Genomic DNA, 18700 nt, shown 5'->3' with positions numbered 1-18700 from the left:
TCTCGTGTCGCGGCTTTCTCGCCGTTTCCCACCGACCGCCTTTTCTTCCCGGGACTTTGTTGTCGCTCCCCGCGTCTCTACAGCTCTGAAGCAGTTCCAACGCGGCTGCCCCGCCGGGGCCATAGCTGGCTTGGCGTGTTTTCTACACCATGAACCAAGAGCGCCAAGCGACCAGCTCTTCCGAGGCCCATGTTCTAAACGGACGTGCAAAGGGCCTTCGACCAATTCACCGCTCTGTTTCGATTGAGCATTTATCTACCGCAACGTCATTTTCCAACGAGCAGAAGACGCAATCGGCGACGGAGAACGCCGCCGATCCCATCGTCGCCAATTTTCCCTTCCAACAGCGAGAGGTGGACACTCCGACCGGGGAAAGGATGGAGGAAGATGCTGTCCCGAACATTTACGACGACAAAACTGACGACACAGGTGGCTGTTGGAATACACTCATACATAAGCGACGCATCCGTCAAACGCGCGCCAAGACGCAACCCTCCAAGAACATCCTGGGCATTCCGGACGCCTCCCAGCCTACCGTACGCAAGCGCATTCGGAATCAGAACCTGCCTCAACTTCCTTTGCACGATGAAAAGATAATTCTGCGGCCTCACGGAGGACTTTGTCTCGATAAGTGGACGCGCCCAGAACCCGCCTGTGCACGATGGAGTGCAGCCGGCTTGACCACCGAGGATCGTCAGGATATCATATTCCGACTGCGACCTCAGCAGAACTTGGCAATCATCAGCACACCCCAGTCACACGTAGCCGACGCATTGTACAAGGTGAGGGAGCTGAACCTTGGTCAGCAGGTCTATCCCATCACGAGATATTTTGCGGCCCCAGACAACTCATGCAAGGGAATTGTTCCTGGCCTTTTGCCCGGTACACCATCTTCCAAGCTAGTCGATGAGCTTGTGCCTCCTGGAACTCAAATACTTCAAGCACGAATGATGGGTCAAACCAACGTTGCGTTGGTAACATTTGAAGGTGCCTCGCTGCGTGCATTTCTATGGTGCGGAACTCCGCTGTTACCCAAATCGACCCCGCCAACTGGTTTGCAAGATATGTCACAAGCTCGGCCTTTGGGCTGATTACTGCCCTACGCCTCACGTGGTCGTTTGCGCGACGTGCGGGACTGACAACCCCACCCCGTCACATCCATGCACCCAACACTGCAGATCCTGTGACGGGACCCACCATACAGTGGATCCAAACTGCCCGCGGCGTGCTAGGCAAACACTGAACAAAGCTTTGGTATGGAAAGCTCTCGCGAAAAAGCAGCGTGAAGTCCAATCCTCCAGCGACCCAAACACTACCACAGATACGGCGGAGACCCGAACGTCGCGCGCCCCAACGAAGGAGACCAGAAAAGTCCGGTCGGAGACCCGTTCGAGATCCCGTCGCAAGTTCCGGACCCGCTCCAAGTCTCGGCCTCGATCCCGCGAGGCATCAGTGCGTCTCCCAGAGAAGCGCCCTCCTTCCCCATCTTCCCAACAACCCTACAAGAAGGCTCTGCAGACCACACGCCCCAGCCAAGGTGACCCTGGTCCCTTCAGGGGTGCAGCGGACGCCGGAGAAGAAAACAGCAATGGAGGCGCCTCGGGAAGTAGGTCGTGCGGAGGGTCCCCCACAGCTCGCTCCGCCGCGTAAATCTCTCCCTACCCCTTCCCCTATTACCAATTCGTTACCAAATCCCGATGCTCTAATAGAAATAGCCCGCCTACGTCGTGACATGGAGGCGCGCTGTAAGCGCCTGCAAAAACAAATGGACGCGCTGGTGGCAGACATGAGCACTACAGTCAACGACCGATTTTTCGGACCCTCTAGGGAACGTAAAAACGTCCGAAAATTCAGGCAGTCCGAAAAAACGAATGCATGCAAAAAACACACTTTTTCTTTTTTTCTTGGATCTAGAGGTAGAGGGCGAAGTACCAGGCTTCCGAAACCCTGCCAAAGCATCAGTGAAGTGGCTATAAAAACAGGCGTTCAAAAACTCTGTATGCAGCCGACTGCCGTTTTTTATTATATACATATGCATCGTCGGGCAGCCGGTGTTATTGCTGCAGTGGCTTGAAGAACTTGCCGATTGTTGTTTGGACGGCGTTCCGGTTGCATGCGATCATATTCGCCTCGATCTGTGCAAGGGTCATGTCAGCACTGTATACCGATGAAAGAGTCAACAGTGCTCGCGTCAACTCGGCGCTTGTAGGCGGCGCAGGCATTGGCTCCTCATTTTCAACATCGGAGTCTTCCGAATCCCCCACAACCTGACGGACTATTTCCTCGTCAGTCAGTTCTGCGCAGAAGTCGAGCTCGTTGTCTGCATCAACAAACTGTTTAAAAGTTATTTCTGTGGGTATGGAAACCCCAGCAGAGCGGAGGTCGTTGATCACGTCGTCCATGGGCGGGCACACGTCAATAGTGTTGTTGCTTTCAGGCAAGTCTGGTTCTTCTGTGGCGAGTACGAAGCCCGCGTGACGAAAACAGTTGCGGATCGTGTCTTGCGTCACTGCCTTCCATGCGTCCGCAAGCATTCCAACAGCAGACCGAAGGTCAACGTTGTAGCCTTTGGCGTTTTCCGCACACAGCACCATGCGGTTTAGCACCCGCGAACGGTACAAAAGTTTCAAATTGCGGATGACGCCTTGGTCCATTGGTTGGAGGACTGCAGTCGTGTTGGGTGGCATGAATTCCAGCTGGACAGCCTTCAAATTCTTGATGTGACCATGAGCGGCGCAGTTGTCAATGCAGAGCACGACACGTCTGTTCTGAAGCTCAAACTTCCTGTCCAACCTGCGGACGTAACTTTTGAACAACTGCTGAGTCACCCATGCCTTTTTGTTGGCTTCGTACAACACTGGCAGCATTGCCCCTTTAAAGCACCTCGGGTTCTTTGACTTCCCGATTACCAACAAGGGAAGCTTCTCGCTGCCAGACATGTTGCTGCCGACAAGAACGGTCAGCCGTTCTTTACTGTGCTTGCCACCATGGCATGGGTCACCAGCAAAAGCGAGCGTTCTTTCTGGCAACATCTTATAAAACAAACCAGTTTCGTCGCAGTTGAAAACGTTGTCAGCAGAGAACTGCTGCAACAATGACTGTAGTTTTCCGTTGCGGTACTGCTCAATAACTGCACTGTCGACGGCGCCGCTCTCGCCGCACATCTTCTTGAACTTGAGGTCATTCCGATGTTTAAAGTTCTTCAACCATCCATCACTAAATTTAAAATCCTCAATGTTCATTTGAACCGCGAGAGTTTCCGCTTTTTCTTTCAAGATGCAGCCCGAGACCGGCAACCGCTTTGCTGTCATCGAATTAAGCCACACGACGAGAGCTTCCTCAAGCTTTGGATGAACACCTTGGCTTGCATTCTTTTTTTGGGCACCAGATGGTTTTTCGGCCGCTTCCAAGATCTTGTCCTTGTTCTTGAGGAAATCCGAAACTGTTTGCTTAGAAATTCCGAACTCCTTGCTCACGTCAGCCTGCGATCGGCCGCTCACGACTTGTTTTATAATGGCTGCTTTCTTCTTCATCGTTAACCGACGGTACTGTTTTCCGCGCTTCGATGCCATCGGCGAGGACGACGAAGACGGAGTGGGGGCCATCGAAGGCAAGCGAAGTCCTCAATTTGAACAGTGGAGTTCGCTGACGAGCGTCGAAGCACCTAGGCCTAGCGTCGCAGAGCACAACAGCACAACCACACACTACGCCAGCCAAAACGTGACCCGCAAACAAACGAAATGGCGCCGCTCTGGAAACTCCGCCGGAGGCGGAAGTGCGGCGATGAACATAGCCAGCGTGGCCAGACCACATTGGTGTGTGACGGCTAGATTCGGCTAGTTGTGGTTCAAAGCGGTGATATGCTTCGGCTGCAAGTCGATTTCCTTCGCGAGGGCGCTACGCGAGGAGCCAAAGGACCTTCCGTCGCGTCAAAAAGTCCGGAAAATTGGACGGCGGGGGGTTCGAGCGTCCGAAACTTCAGATGTCCTTATACATTGATTCTATGGGGCTCGTGGCGGTGCCGCGAAGACGTCCGAAATATCGGGCATGTCCGAAAATTTGGGCGTCCGAAAATTCAGTCGTTGACTGTAGTATGCAGGCGGCTCTGGACAGGATAGAACGCCAAATGGAGGCCCTTCAAATAGGGATTACGGAGCAAGTGAAATCATGTATACAGTGCACTTTCGCACGTATGCAAGTTCCTAATCTTAGCGGTAACAACGAAAGCGCGCTTTCCACCAAGACACTCGGCCGCAACCTTCAAATGTGGGCACCCGGCGCCCGCATCCCTATGCACGAACGCCTGCTTCTCGCGATGATGATGGCGCCGCGTAACGCGGAGCAACTAGTGGTGTGGCAGTGGAATTGTAGGGGATTCCGCCGAAAACGAGGTCCTCTACAGCAGTATATCGCCACATCCACGAACCCTCCCGATGTCATCCTCTTACAGGATGTCAATTGCACCCCTTCTTTATCCGGCTACAGCACGCTCTCGGGTCTCTCCTCTTATGGGAGCCTTAGTTTCGAAACATGTTACATGTCGCATGCATACCACTAACATTGACATTCCTCACCAAATACTGGAAATAATTAGGCAAGGTAAACGCAGCGAGAGTCTGTTTATACTCAATGCATACAGTTCCCCCGTTCGCGAACGCACTGTTTTTGGAAGGTTTGGACGGGTTTGTGTGGTGGCCGGCGACTAACGCTCCGCATACTGCATGGGGTTACGTTAAATCGCAGGCTAAAGGGACGCGCTTATGGAATGCCATCTGTAACATGAGATACATACACACTAAACATTTTAACACCCTTAAGGGTGTAAATCAGTTTGTTGCCAGACGAACACCCTAAGGGTGCTGTTGTCTACACCCTACAGTTGGGGTGCAGTTATAGCACCCTAGAGGAAGGGTGTCCAGCAAAATAAATTTAGGGTGTAAGGGTGCTAGTCCTAATTAATACCCATCTGTGTGGGTGTTGGAAGGGTGCAGACTCTTATTTCTAGCGTGTAAGGAAGGCAGGTTCGGCAGTACACGCATTCAATTACTACTATGAACAGCAATCTACGCGCAACTCTTGCGTGTGCCAGAAGGTTCAAGTTCGGCTACCAAACGCACCATCGAACAGCCGGCCTAGAAGCTTCGACGGGCATAGACATCTATACGTGTGGATCACATTACATATTAGTAATTCATGGTGTATATTCCAAAACCTGTCTTCGCTGCACAAATACAACCTAGCAAATTTGACACTTTTGAGCATGTATATCAACAACAACGGTTATCACGATTTCCAGATCCACATAACATGCAACACAGACTGGTAAGATATATGCTGCATTTTCAAGAAAAATGTAAATATATTTATTGCATGCTGCAATACAGAGTACAAGATATACATAAATCACATGAAATATAAACACGCACAATCACCAAACACATCGGTATGTACAAGAACATGTACATTTCCCACAAGGGTATCTAAAATATATGTACTGATCAAATCTGTTATAAGCGAAGAAATTATGTATAGCCGGACTAAAAGAGCCTGAGTTTATCTCGCAGTGTTTTGTGCCACATAAAGGAATAAATTTTCAGTATTAGGCTCCAATGAACGAAAATTCAAATTTTGATGCCTTGAAAAAAAGGGATATTGCAAAGGTGAATTAGGGAAGCAATTGAAATGCAGAGCAAACGCACAAGACACCTGTTATTTTGTACTCTAATGTAATCGCAAAGCATCATGAAAGTTTGGAAAGTCAATGAAAAGCATAACTGGCGAACATTTTTCAGAGGAAACAATACTTTCCAAGCATACACATGCTTGGAAAGTATTGTATAAACACACCTGCAGTGAGGTTTAAGCCAGGAGCATTATTGCTAATTTTCTCTTTCCAACAAGATTACTTGAGCACGAAAAATATGTAGAATTTTTTAGTGCGTACATAGTTTGTCCTCTTTTGTGAAACGAGAGTTCTCTGGGCTAAAGGTGCTATGTAGCAGATTTTCCAACTACCATTCCAATTTCTATAAATTTCTGTTTTGTAACCTGAAGGCACTGGTACATATACCATATGTAGTTTGAAAATAGGTTCTGTTCTTACTATAAAACAAGAGTGCATATTCCACATTTACTAGTGCCTGGGTGCAAAGTGCAGTAGGAGGCCTGATAAAAACAAACCACTGTTGATTAAACGACTTTGCTGAGCACGAAATGTGGAGTGTTTTAAAATGCACAGTAAATTTCAAAATTATTTGCACTTAGATGCAGTAATTCAAGATTACGGCCTGCTGTAGCATGTGAGTATGCAAATTAGCAAATATGGTTGAATATATTAGCCATACTCTGGTTACAAAAAGAACACAGGCACACGCAGTCATGCAAAAGTTCCAAGTTAAATATCATACACAAACATTTGCCAGCAAATGGTCGTATCAAACATTATAAATATACTGAACAAGGGTAGTTTCCTGGGATAGATTGCAATGAATGAGAAAAAATTACGTACAGCATGAATTACAAGGACTGCGAGAGACGTCATAGACTGCTCTGACTTCCAACAACATTTTATTGCGTTGCCACATCATGCGTATATGTACAAAAGCGGGCATGCACAGAAAATGAGTCACAAGGGGTGTCTAACAGCAAGTGATTGTACTGAGAACATGGTCATTCGAAAAAAAAAAAAGATTAGAATTTCTATCTGTTGAGATACACGACTTCACTAGGGGTGAGCACGATAGAGCAAACATGTCCGCAATAGACATTAGTAAGAGGCGACTGGAGGATTGGTGGAAGAAAAGTAGGGAAACGACAAAAGACGGAGATGCACAAAAGCACAGTTCGCAATAGGGGATCAGAAAATTTCGGCGTGGTAGTTCATAGTGTTTTTTATGTCTTTTTTCATTGTTTAACCTAGGTAGAATATTAGGCAGTATAGTAGCAAGAGCTTGGTGGCGCAACCCACCGCCCCGTTCCAAAGGAGACGCTCATAACATCCATCCATCCATCCACTAACGCACACACTACGAAGTTTTCTGGGGAAATCTGCTTCTATATTTTCCCGGATAACCTGTGTCTCGCTAAAGCTTCCGTATCTTCAAGGAGGGGCACGCAGCCGTAGTGCCAGCAATGGATGCCCAAGTGGCCTTGAACGGTGCTATGGATGTTGTTATTGTGCTCTCTTAAACGATCGTTTAGGCACCTGCCTGTCTGTCCAACAAAGTTACTGCCGCAAAACAGAGGAATTTGATGAACCACATTCGTTGCACATGTCACAAAACGTTTTCTGTGCCCGACAGAGCAACAACACTGACGTGATTTAGGCGCGTTTACATGCTTACAAAGCCTTGCCTGCTTTTCCGGGGCTGAGAAAACAACTAATTCCTGCAGGTTGCCCAATCTTCTTCAGCCTATGGGAGACATCATGCACATATGGTAGCACTGCGCACCTGTGTCATACAACCGGTTGGTTCTTTGAGTGAGCGGGCTCATTACGGTTTGTGCACTTCAGAAGCTGTTCCGCTATGGCCGAAATTAAGGCCAAAGGGTAGCCAACCTTAGAAAGGCGATCAACCTGTGCAGCAAGACTATCTTGCATCTCGTGTGAGCAAGATTTATTGAAGCTGTTAACGATTCAGCACTTTCAATACCTCGTTTAACGAGCTTTGAATGTGCGGAGTTAAAGGGTAAGAGTGACTGCTTACTTCTCGGTTCGAAGCACCAGCACACATTTGTTTGCAAGGCACAGCGCGAGATCTACAAATCGCAAGGAATCATCAATGGAGACCTCATGCGTTAGTTCCAGAGGCTGTAGCTTTCTTAAAGGTCTCCAAGACTCCCGAAGCAGCAGGCTCGAAAGCGTGATCAGTGCAATCAATACGAGGTAGTTATCCACAAACCTGCACACTTTAACGGTAGACGCATCTAGGTGACCTTGAATATTGCAATCATGATGAGCTAGATAAATATCACTTAGTGGCGGTGCCAGGCATGATCTTATACAAACACAATTACTTTGTATATTCTATAGTATCATGCCTGGCACCGCCACTAATTGATATTTATCTAGCTAATCATGATTGCAATATTCAAGGTCACCTAGACGCGCCTCCTGTTGTCAAAGTGTGCAGGTTTGTGGACGACTACCTGGTATTTACTGATTGCACTGATCACGCTTTTGAGCCTGCTGCTTTGGGAGTACTTGGCGATCTCTAAGAAAGAGCTGCAGCCTCTAGAACTAACAAATGATGTCCATATTGATGATTCCTTGTGCTGTCTAGATCTCAGGCACTACCTTGCAAACAAAAAGGTGTGCTAGTGCTTCGAACCGAAAAATCACTCTTGCCCTCCAACTCTGCACATTCAAAGCTCGTTAAATGAGGTATTGTAGAGCTTTGCCTCCTTAATAGCCTCAATAAATCTTGCTCACGCGAGATGCAACAGTCTTGCTGCACAGGTTGATCACCTTTCTTGGATTGGCTACCCTTTAGCCTTAATTTCAGCCATAGCGGAACAGCTTCCGAAGCGCACACAACGTGATGAGCGCGCTCAGTCAAGGTACCAGCCGGTTGAAAGACACAGGTTTGCAGTGCTACCGTATGTGCATGATGTATCTCATAGGCTAAAGAAGATTGGGCAACCTGCAGGAATCACAGTCCTTTTCTCAGCCCCGGAAAAGCTGGCAAGGCTCTGTAAGCGTGTAAACGCGCCTAAATCGCGTCAGAGTTGCTCTGTCGGGCACAGAAAACGTTTTGCGATGTGTGCAACGAATGTGCTTTATCAAATTCCCTGTTTTGAGGCAGTAAATATGTTGGACGGACAGGCAGGTGCCTAAATGATCGTTTAAGAGAGCACTATAACGTTCATGACACTGTTCAAGGGCACTTTGGCATTCATTGCCTGGACTGCGGCTGCATGCCCCTCTCTGAAGATACGGAAGTTTTAGCGAGACACAGCTCACCCGGTAAATTATTAAAGCTGATTTCACCAGAAAACTGGGTAGTGCGTGCGTTAGTGCCCCCTCTATCACGCTGACTCCTAGCGAATTTTTGTATCTCAACAGATAGAAATTGTGATTTTTTTTTTCAAGTGACCATGTTCTTTGTACAATGACTTGCTGTTGAACACTCCTTGTGACTGTCTTTCATTTTCTGCACATGACCCCTCTTGTGTATATACACACGATGTGGCAACGCAGTAAAATATTGTTGGAAGTAAGCGCAGAGTGTGTCTCGCAGTCCTTGTCCTTCACGCTGTACATCATTTTTATACTGAACAGCAAATATTAATTGATTCAAAATTAGAAAAAATGTAGTACACATCTGAGCTGCAGAAATGCAATTGATGCAGCAAATGGCCTTTAGCTTTCCAAAAGAAAAAGAAATGATCACGGTTAACCACGAGGTACAGGGTCTCCATTCTCTGAGCATCTTGACCAATAAATGCAGCGCATGGCATTGCTAGAATCTTGCATCCTGCTTTAGCAAAATAAGAAGAGAATCATGAGAGTTCAGTCTGTGAAATTACACATGTACATTGCGGAAAATTTGGTAAAGCAACGAACTCCTCAAAGTAACAAACTTAATTAATGTGACTTGGCACAATGCACAGCTCAGGTAACTGGGCAAGACAAGTGAAAGGTAGGAGAAATTTCTATTTGGCAAATTAAGGAATGGCATGTTACTGTGAACACTAAACCACTATGTCATTGTGAAAAGGCACATACAGCAGCAAAAACAAATAAATTTACAGTAGCCTTTTCACCATATAAAATGAGTGAATAAAATTTAAAGACACTACCAATGACATCTCTCAACAACAGACATTTGTCCAAGAGTATGTAACCTTAATACAAAATTTACATTATGAAATCTGCAATATATATCTCATTACACTTTATAAGTACTGCAGCTGAGAACCTTACGGGATATGTCACATTAAGAGTGAGATGCACAAGGCATTAAAAATGACTGTTTTTACACGACATTATTACACTAGGAGACAAAGAGAACTGTTTTACAGAGTGCACACACAATGAAAATGAGGGAATCCCCACTGGCATTCTCATTTGCCCTGCAATACATGCATCCATCCCTACAATCTCCAACTCTCCAATGCAGTTTATTAGACCCTTTCTGCATCCTAAAATTTATTGTGTATTTCTTATTTACTAATTTAGTAAGACTTGGCATTTTGGCATACTTTCCTCGAAATTTTAGCATATATTGTCAACTATTTTCCTTAGAGCACGCCCCCTTCTTTCAATGGATTAACTTGGCAATGCACTGACAAGTAGTATTCCCTTATTTAAACTTACGATCCTTCCTCATGCTCCCACTTCATGCGCTAACCTGGGTGTGCTGCTCCTACGCAGTTTGGTAATCTGACTATTTACACGGTCCTTCTTTCCGTAGCCTCTCAACTAGAGCCTGAAATTTCTCGTCTCCTAGAAGAATCACCTTTCCTGCCCAAAACATATTGCACGGTTACCCCTCACAGCGGGGGCGGGGTTGTATATAAGTTTTCACATATTCAATGAACCTCTCAGAGCCACAACCATTTCTCATCCTGTAGCAGGGAAGAAGTTTGGGCGTGTTGGTGGTATGCATTCAGACTGGGATACATAGCGCAAAAAAATTACACAGGGACAAGCAGAACACAGGACGAGCGCTAACTTTCAACAAATGATTTATTGCAGCTGGTGAGTATATATACAGTAAACCCTCGTTAACTCGAAGTTGTAAAATCCGGGAAAAATTTCGAGATAAGCAGAGTTTCGAGTTAAGCAAAGTGCCGAAAATTTCAGTGACCGGGTCACTGAAAGAGCCAGTAACAACCAGCACTGCTAACAAACGCCCCACAGCACGAGGGGAGCTTTTGCAAAAAACGCAGAATTCCCAGAAAAAAACTGAATTTTATTGTTTTGAAAAGAACTGGGTGATGCTTGCCTGCTTGGCGTTGGCATTCGGCGCGAGAAAAGCGTCCTCGAGCTGCTGAACGCACCGCATGAGCCGTTGTTCGCCGCCGCTGCATTCAACTTTGTTGCGGAGCAAACGTAGCAGGTTTCTCGTTTCTGCAGTTGTCGGCACTTCTCGAGGTGGTTCTTGGTCAGCGTGATCACCGTCGTCGTTCACTGCCATTTCAACAATGTCGGCGTCAGACAACATTCCGGTAACGGGCACGTCCGACTCGTAGAGCGCGTATTCTTCAAAAGTGAGTTCGCCGTCTTCGGCATCGCTGGCGCAGCCGGCAGCTTTGCGGACTTCGTCGCAAAGTTCATCGCAATCACTAAACTCGTCAGTGTCTGGCTCGAGCGATTTCTCGCCGCGCGAAAATCCTGCGTGCGCGAAACAATTGGCAATCGTCAATGGACGCACTTGTCGCCAGGCTTCGGCGATCAGGTGGACTGCACCCAGCAAATCTATTTCGTACTTCTTACCACTGTCGTAAGAACACAAAATGCGGCGCAGCAGACTCTTCCTGTAGTACTTGCGAGCAACCTCAATGACTCCTTGGTCCATCGGCTGGAGCACGGACGTCATATTAGCAGGCAGGAACTCCAGCGTGACAGCCTCCAAGTTGTTGATTTTTCCGTGGCCGGGGCAGTTGTCCACGACGAACAACACTTTCCGGCCGTCCCTTGCCATTTTGCGGTCAAGAGCACGTACGTACTCTTCAAAGAGCGCTGCAGTCATCCAGGCCGTTTTATTGGCGCGGTAAGTCGCATCTCTCGGGAGCCGTGCATTTCGGAAGCACCTTGGATTGAGCGACTTACCGATAACAAGCAGCGGCAGTTTTTCATCGCCGGTGGAGTTGGCTCCGAAAAGTATCGTCACTCGGTCTTTGCGCTGCTTAGCGCCTGAGCACGCTTCTCCCTTCGGCGTGTATGTGCGGCTAGGCAGCATCTTATAGAACAGTGCTGCTTCGTCGAGGTTGAAAATGTCCTTGTCCGCGTAAGCCTTTTGCAGCTCAGCGAGGCGGTGGTTGCGCCAGGTGTCTGCAGCCCCTTCATCAACAGTGCCGCTTTCGCCGTGGATAGGCTTCGAGGCCACGTTATTTCTTTTTTTAAATCGTTCAAACCAGCCATTGCTGCAACTGAAGTCTGTGTGGCCCATCTGCAACGCCAGCGCGTCTGCCTTCTCCATCATCATTTGGGTTGTCACGGGAAGGTTGGCTGCCCTGACATTCCGGAGCCACAGCATGAGCGCTGCTTCGACGTCCGGGAATTTCGAGGCCCGAATCCGCTTCCGCTCACTGGAAAAACTTTGCTCGAAGCCATCGAAGACCTTCTGTCGATTTTTTACAACTGTCGAAAGCGTCGACAAGGGGATGCCGAATTCTTTGGCGATGCTTGTTTTGGATCTTCCCCCTTTCTCCACTTCCTTGATCAACGCGACTTTTTTCTCCAGCGTCAGAGACTTGCACTGCTTGGGGCGGGACATCGTCGTCGTCCGTTGACCACACACCACGCACACAACAAAAAAAAATCGCAGTCAACGCGTCGTGCGCACAGCGCGACGAAACAAAAGAACAGCAGAATCGCACACGCACAATAACGTTCGCACGTGCGAAATGCGGTGGCACGACTACCCGATAAAACCCATGAGCCCCCGCGCGCAAGCGGCGCACACCACGTGACTGCTTCCAAGGTTACTTGACGTGGTTGACCGAAAACGGCTGCATCCGCGGGAATTTTGTATTCGCCCTTAGATCGTGACCGCGTTCGGCACTTTAGTAGGAACCAAGCGCTCGCTCGGACCCTGTATCACCTTTAGGTAACGGCCTTTGCCTTCAGCCGTCCCGGTCAAAATTTCGAGATATCCGTATTACGCCCGAAAAATGCTTCGAGATAAACGGGTGCGAATACATAACACCTATGGGTGGGGAAGGCGCGGCGTGGAAAACTTTCGACTTAACCGATATTTCGAGATAAGCGAGTTCGTGTTAACGAGGGTTAACTGTATACTCACTGGGACGCCACTACAATAGAGCAGACTGAAGGGAAGGAGGAAAAGACGGTCATGTGACTACTATGCCCAAAAATTCAAGCTCTTTCCTTGATAAAAATATAGACGGCGTGCTAACGCACTCTTCACCTGCTCTGGCTATCTCAGCTGCTTCCACAATTTCCCTCGTAATCTTATTCCTGTGGCGATAGACAACAACGGTTCGTTCGAAAAGCGGGAAGCATGGAGCGTTCGCGTCACACTTTCTACAATGGGCAGCTAGATGCCCATCTATTGCAATGCTCTTCACTTTGTTGCTATGCTCCGCCAGACGCACGTTTAAACATCTGCCCGTCTGGCCCACGTAGTACTTCCCACACGAGAGTGGGATCTTATACACAACATTGCGGGTGCATGCAACAAAAGGATCTTTGTGCGCGGTAGCGCAACCAGGCTTTGGTTTCCTCATGGGACAGCTCATCACACTCAACCTCAAGAGTTTGTTGGGTGCTGTAAACACAACGTTTACACCAGAACGTTGCCCGACCTTTTTTAGGTTGTGGGAAACCTTATGAAAGTAGGGAATTACCGCCACTTTACGTTTTTCCCTTTCTTCTTTCCTTTCTCTTACGTAGTGTGTTTCTCTTACGTACGTGTGTTGGGTATATAAGCCCAGAGCTAACAAGCCGCCCTTGAGGTACAGTTCTGCACACTCTAAACTCGTAAAAAGAAGCATTGTACGTTCTTTCCTGTCATGCGCTCTATCTAAGTCATGTGCTCACTTGCTAGATGAAGGCCTCAGTAAGCAGGTGGTTCGTCTGGAAGCAGCGAACTATCCGAAACATATCATTATCTCGGTTGCTGAAGGCCTGCATCGTCAAAAGAAACTAACTTCACGCATGAGCGATGAGCAGAGAGCGGACTACGTAAGAGAAAGGAAAGAAGAAAGGGAAAAACGTAAAGTGGCGGTAATTCCCTACTTTCATAAGGTTTCCCACAACCTAAAAAAGGTCGGGCAACGTTCTGGTGTAAACGTTGTGTTTACAGCACCCAACAAACTCTTGAGGTTGAGTGTGATGAGCTGTCCCATGAGGAAACCAAAGCCTGGTTGCGCTACCGCGCACAAAGATCCTTTTGTTGCATGCACCCGCAATGTTGTGTATAAGATCCCACTCTCGTGTGGGAAGTACTACGTGGGCCAGACGGGCAGATGTTTAAACGTGCGTCTGGCGGAGCATAGCAACAAAGTGAAGAGCATTGCAATAGATGGGCATCTAGCTGCCCATTGTAGAAAGTGTGACGCGAACGCTCCATGCTTCCCGCTTTTCGAACGAACCGTTGTTGTCTATCGCCACAGGAATAAGATTACGAGGGAAATTGTGGAAGCAGCTGAGATAGCCAGAGCAGGTGAAGAGTGCGTTAGCATGCCGTCTATATTTTTATCAAGGAAAGAGCTTGAATTTTTGGGCATAGTAGTCACATGACTGTCTTTTCCTCCTTCCCTTCAGTCTGCTCTATTGTAGTGGCGTCCCAGTGAGTATATATATACTCACCAGCTGCAATAAATCATTTGTTGAAAGTTAGCGCTCGTCCTGTGTTCTGCTTGTCCCTGTGTAATTTTTTGTGCTATGTATCCCAGTCTGAATCTCATCCTGTGTTGCCACTACCCACATGAGTCACAATGGTTGTAAATTGGCTACCTGCCCTCTCTCGCTTAAAAGTACATTTTGCCATGTGGAAAATGACCACAAGCATTGCATTTTATTGAACGAGTGCTCCTGTGCATGTTTTTTTTCTCATCTTGTAATGGTTAGGTTCAACATGGTCAAGTTGTCCGAAAACTGTCTAGCCTCAACCAATACTTTATGTAGTTACAAAATTATGAAACATTCATTTTTGAAGACTTGTCCCATATTAAGCACGAGACATTTTCGCGATGCGAATGGGGAAAGGTTGTGCTTAGAGACAATGATAGGCCTGCTATATCCTGCAAACTGTGTGAAATTAAATATGCTTGCAATTTTCATAAGCAGCTAGCTCAGTACAAGAAATAGGCACATTGCCTGCGGAAACGTTTTTTTAACGCTCCCGAGAGGTCCTGGTTTGTTGTAATTTCTTCAAATCCCTTGCAGTCTAGGTTGCAATGCGGCGCATTTTGATTTTGATATTGTATTCAAAATAAAAACAGCTGAAATTTTAAGGTTTTTAGAATTATATGAGAATAAATTAAAGGTAGAAGAGTGTAATCCAATTAGCAAATAACAAGCTCATTGCAGAGAGTAAACAAACATTCCTTTTCTGCAAATAAATTGGTAGCAGGAAGGTCATACGAAATTAGCAGTGAATGCACGATGAAGAATATGACGCTGCAATGCCCCGGCATTCTGTGAATATTCTTGCACAAAGAAAATCCTCATTATGAAAGACCATCAAGAAAATGCAATTGTATACTTTGGATCAGCAGTCATACTTGCAGTATGCATTGTACAATCGGCAATATTTACAACCACACACAACTGAACATGATATCAAGTTTAGGCGGCCAAGGAGCCTCAGTTTTAAATTATAACTTGACCTATTATATTACACTACACAACTATATCTACTTACAATGTTGTCTTCCCAACTGCTTTCAAGAAGACATTTAACCATCTGTCTGAAGGCGAATGCAAGTGGCTTGCTCTTGATGGGGGGCACTAAGGCTGGGCATTGTGAAATTGCTGCTACCATCTGCATGACCTGCGATAAACGACACTCTAAGTACAAGATAAACAAATGCTAGTAGAACAAAAGACAAGATCAGTGGCAATGATCCTCGTTTTGGTTTGCACGAGAAAAGCCAAGAATATGGACTTTGTGCTGCTTACTGAAGAATAAGCAAGCCTCCTTCCAGATGTTGCAGTCATGCATTAAGATTGTCACACAGCTGCATGTTTGTATGCTCATATGCTGCTGTCGCCACTATGCCAGCATGCTTTGCAGTTTATTACTTCAAGTTAAATTGATTATTGTTTTCTTGGCAATTCTTGGCAAACAGACCGGCAATGAAGTAGCTCACTTACATACTTCCTTTTGAGGAGCGAATTCACACACATGCACGCATGCACGGGCGTGCGCGCACGCGCGCACCCGCACACACAAACACACACACACAAGCCTCTACCACATGAGCAGCTTCCTACGCTTGACACACATACATTTTTTTTTAATCATTTGACACTCCTGCTGCTAAGGCATAAAATACCCTTTGTGTAACCAACCCCGAACTCCTCAACCTACACTTCCAGCTTAAACACTTTCTTGAGAGCCAGGACAAGCCTTCTAGCTTCCCCAGTGCTCCAAACTGTAGTTACGAATTTCAATACGGCTATAGGCGACTGCTCTCGAAGGGCAGGCAAACTACCCGGAGAGACCTTAAGCTTGTATATGATACCTCTAAAGCAGAACAACAACACTTCAAATTTTCAAAATTCATTAAAGCTCCTGAAGGCAATTGCTATATACGTAGAACGTCTCGAATAACCTGCCATTAACAATTTCAGCGGTTTTCTGCATCAACAGAAATGTGGGCTAATGGGAAATCCACGTCTTTAAGATCAGAATTAGTGTGATGGCGAAACACACTACGAGATTTCTTGAACATTTATTTATGCTCAGGATGTAACGTTCCTTTTACAATAACAAGGATATCGATTCATCAGGGCATGGGAGGGAAAAAGGACGAAGCGTGTACCTGACGCCTTCCCACTGGTCCTCCCGAGAAACGGCGCCTCATACAGCAGTTGTCCAGGGTGGCTTGAAACCAAACTCGGCTTTCAGGCGGGAACACTCGCTGCCCCAAATCGGAGGAGTTTTATCGCGAGTAAAACTCTACCGGCCTTATGCAATAGATACGCACGCACACAAAACGCACTCGCACGCACGCACAAGTGCACGCACAAGTACACGCACTCTCAAGGCGCAGACACAAAAGCGCACATTGATAAACACAAACAAGCACACATACATGCAGGGAGACACGCGAACACGTGCACGCACACACAGCGACCCACAGGAACACACTCACAAAACACGTACGCACTAGACACACGCAAACACGCCGGCCCATGCAAAGTGGCAGGTACGCGCACGCACGCACGCACGCACGCGCGCGCACACACGCACACACACACACAAAGCGAGCTGATCTGAGCGCACACACGCACGCACACACACACACAAATCGAGCCGAGCGCGAGCACGCCCACACGCGCAGACAAAGCGAGCCGAAAACATGCTGAAGGCGTCCGGCAAGCAGCAACAGCAGCACGCGACCGCATCAGGGAGAACCAATACCTACCAATACCGCACCGGTTCTTTCGAAAGGTGGCAAAGCCAGTCGTCCTTTTTCTACGCGACGCAAAAGTGGTCGACCACATTTAACTGAAATGCGAACGACAGTATTACAAGAAGCCGCGCTGAACGCACAAGAGAACCACATCTTTGAACGCTCAAGCGCTGAGAAACAAAGCGTAACTATGCAGGCGCACCACGCCCGATGTTGGTTCGACAAACATTATTAGTCACACGGGACGCGATTGAGGGAGGGAACTTGCCCTACTAGGAGTGCAGCTGCTCTTGCTCTTACATTAGTGAATTATGAATTATGCTACAAGATCACAGTGAGATACTTCTAGAGCGAACAAAACAAACACCAAATAAACGGGCACTTGCCTGAAAATTCCCATTATGGCAGTAGTACCGACCGGGCACGTTGCAACTTCTCGTTTCAGCCTTCGTGGATCCATTTACCCGTGCGTACGAGCGCTTAGCATTGAAGTGGGGCACGAGTAATACCAATGCCTCCTTTACTAGATGCCAGCCGCGTTGTCCGTAAACTCGGTTCCTGGCCCCCTCCCTTTACTCTCCTCCGCGAAAAGGCAACGAGCGCCGCTTGTGGCGGACGTCTGCGTCACGTGCTGCGGCCTCGGAGATTACCATGGCGTCTGTTGCCATCTCGGAGGTCCGCATCCGCCGGAAGTTGAAAAGGCAACGAGCGCCGCCTCACAAAATTTATGCTGAACTAACTTTAACTAAGCGTGGCCTTCGCGATAGGCTCCGGCGGCGCGCCGTTGCTACGAATCGCGGAGGCCACAAACTAAGGGAACCGCCGCCGCAATGGGAAAGCGAGCAACGCGGCTGGCATCTAGTAAAGGAGGCATTGGTAATACACAAAGAACGGGCCACATCATTTTGTACACCACGCACAAAACTAATCACGCGTTTAAAATTATTTCGCACAACGCGAGACGCGAACGCAGGCGAAAACAAGCACGACAATGCAATACTGGCGCAGCTTCCGCCTTCCCGTCCTGCCGCGCGCCGAAGTGACGATACAGCGTCCTTCCGTCATTTCCGGTCGCTTTTAATTGGGCACGGGGCGGCCGCGCAAATTGAACGTTTATTCTGGCAGGTTTGCTTGCTCGCATGGCCGCCTGGGGCGCGATCGGAGATATTTTGTTCGATACGCGTTCTGTTCAGTTGCTGCAACGTCACAAAGTTGCAGTATGCAAAATTTGTGTCAGCGGGGCGGAGAGAGCAGCCAATCAGGAAGCGGTGACCTCCCCGGAAGTTTACCTCCGTCGTTTGTCGTCTGCTTGCAAACAGTATACTACAAAGCCAAATGTTTCTCGTCTTCCAATTGAATGAAATCTTTATCTAAAAAAAATGTATTTTTTCTTCTCAAGCCCAAACACGTTTTCAAATAGTATTGT

The 18700-nt window shown here is 47.5% G+C and overlaps 2 protein-coding genes across 9 annotated transcripts in view; one reads left to right on the top strand and one right to left on the bottom strand.

Moving 5' to 3' along the window:
- LOC139056422 (monocarboxylate transporter 12-B-like) overlaps positions 1–18700 on the bottom strand; it is a 141515-nt gene that overhangs the window by 57241 nt on the left and 65574 nt on the right. The window contains exons 1-3 of one of the 8 annotated variants that reach the window (XM_070534646.1): positions 17661–18007; positions 17287–17369; positions 15558–15686 (exon numbers count right to left, since the gene is read on the bottom strand). The exons of 2 other annotated variants lie outside the window; for them this stretch is intronic. In XM_070534646.1, the coding sequence (XP_070390747.1) occupies positions 15558–15683 (126 nt within the window). In that variant the 5' untranslated portion in view covers positions 15684–15686; positions 17287–17369; positions 17661–18007. Of the gene's footprint in view, positions 1–15557; positions 15687–17286; positions 17370–17660; positions 18014–18700 lie in introns of those variants that run through there. 5 more of the 8 variants (XM_070534647.1, XM_070534649.1, XM_070534645.1 and 2 more) reach the window with 5 other exon arrangements.
- Positions 1–18700, top strand: part of LOC139056423 (uncharacterized) — a 215338-nt gene that overhangs the window by 182305 nt on the left and 14333 nt on the right. The gene's annotated exons all lie outside the window — the stretch shown is intronic.

Source organism: Dermacentor albipictus, chromosome 2 (assembly GCF_038994185.2).
Source record: "Dermacentor albipictus isolate Rhodes 1998 colony chromosome 2, USDA_Dalb.pri_finalv2, whole genome shotgun sequence".
NCBI lineage: Eukaryota > Metazoa > Arthropoda > Arachnida > Ixodida > Ixodidae > Dermacentor > Dermacentor albipictus.
Note: the sequence above shows the minus strand (reverse complement) of the source record. Positions and strands in the feature narration are given on the sequence as shown.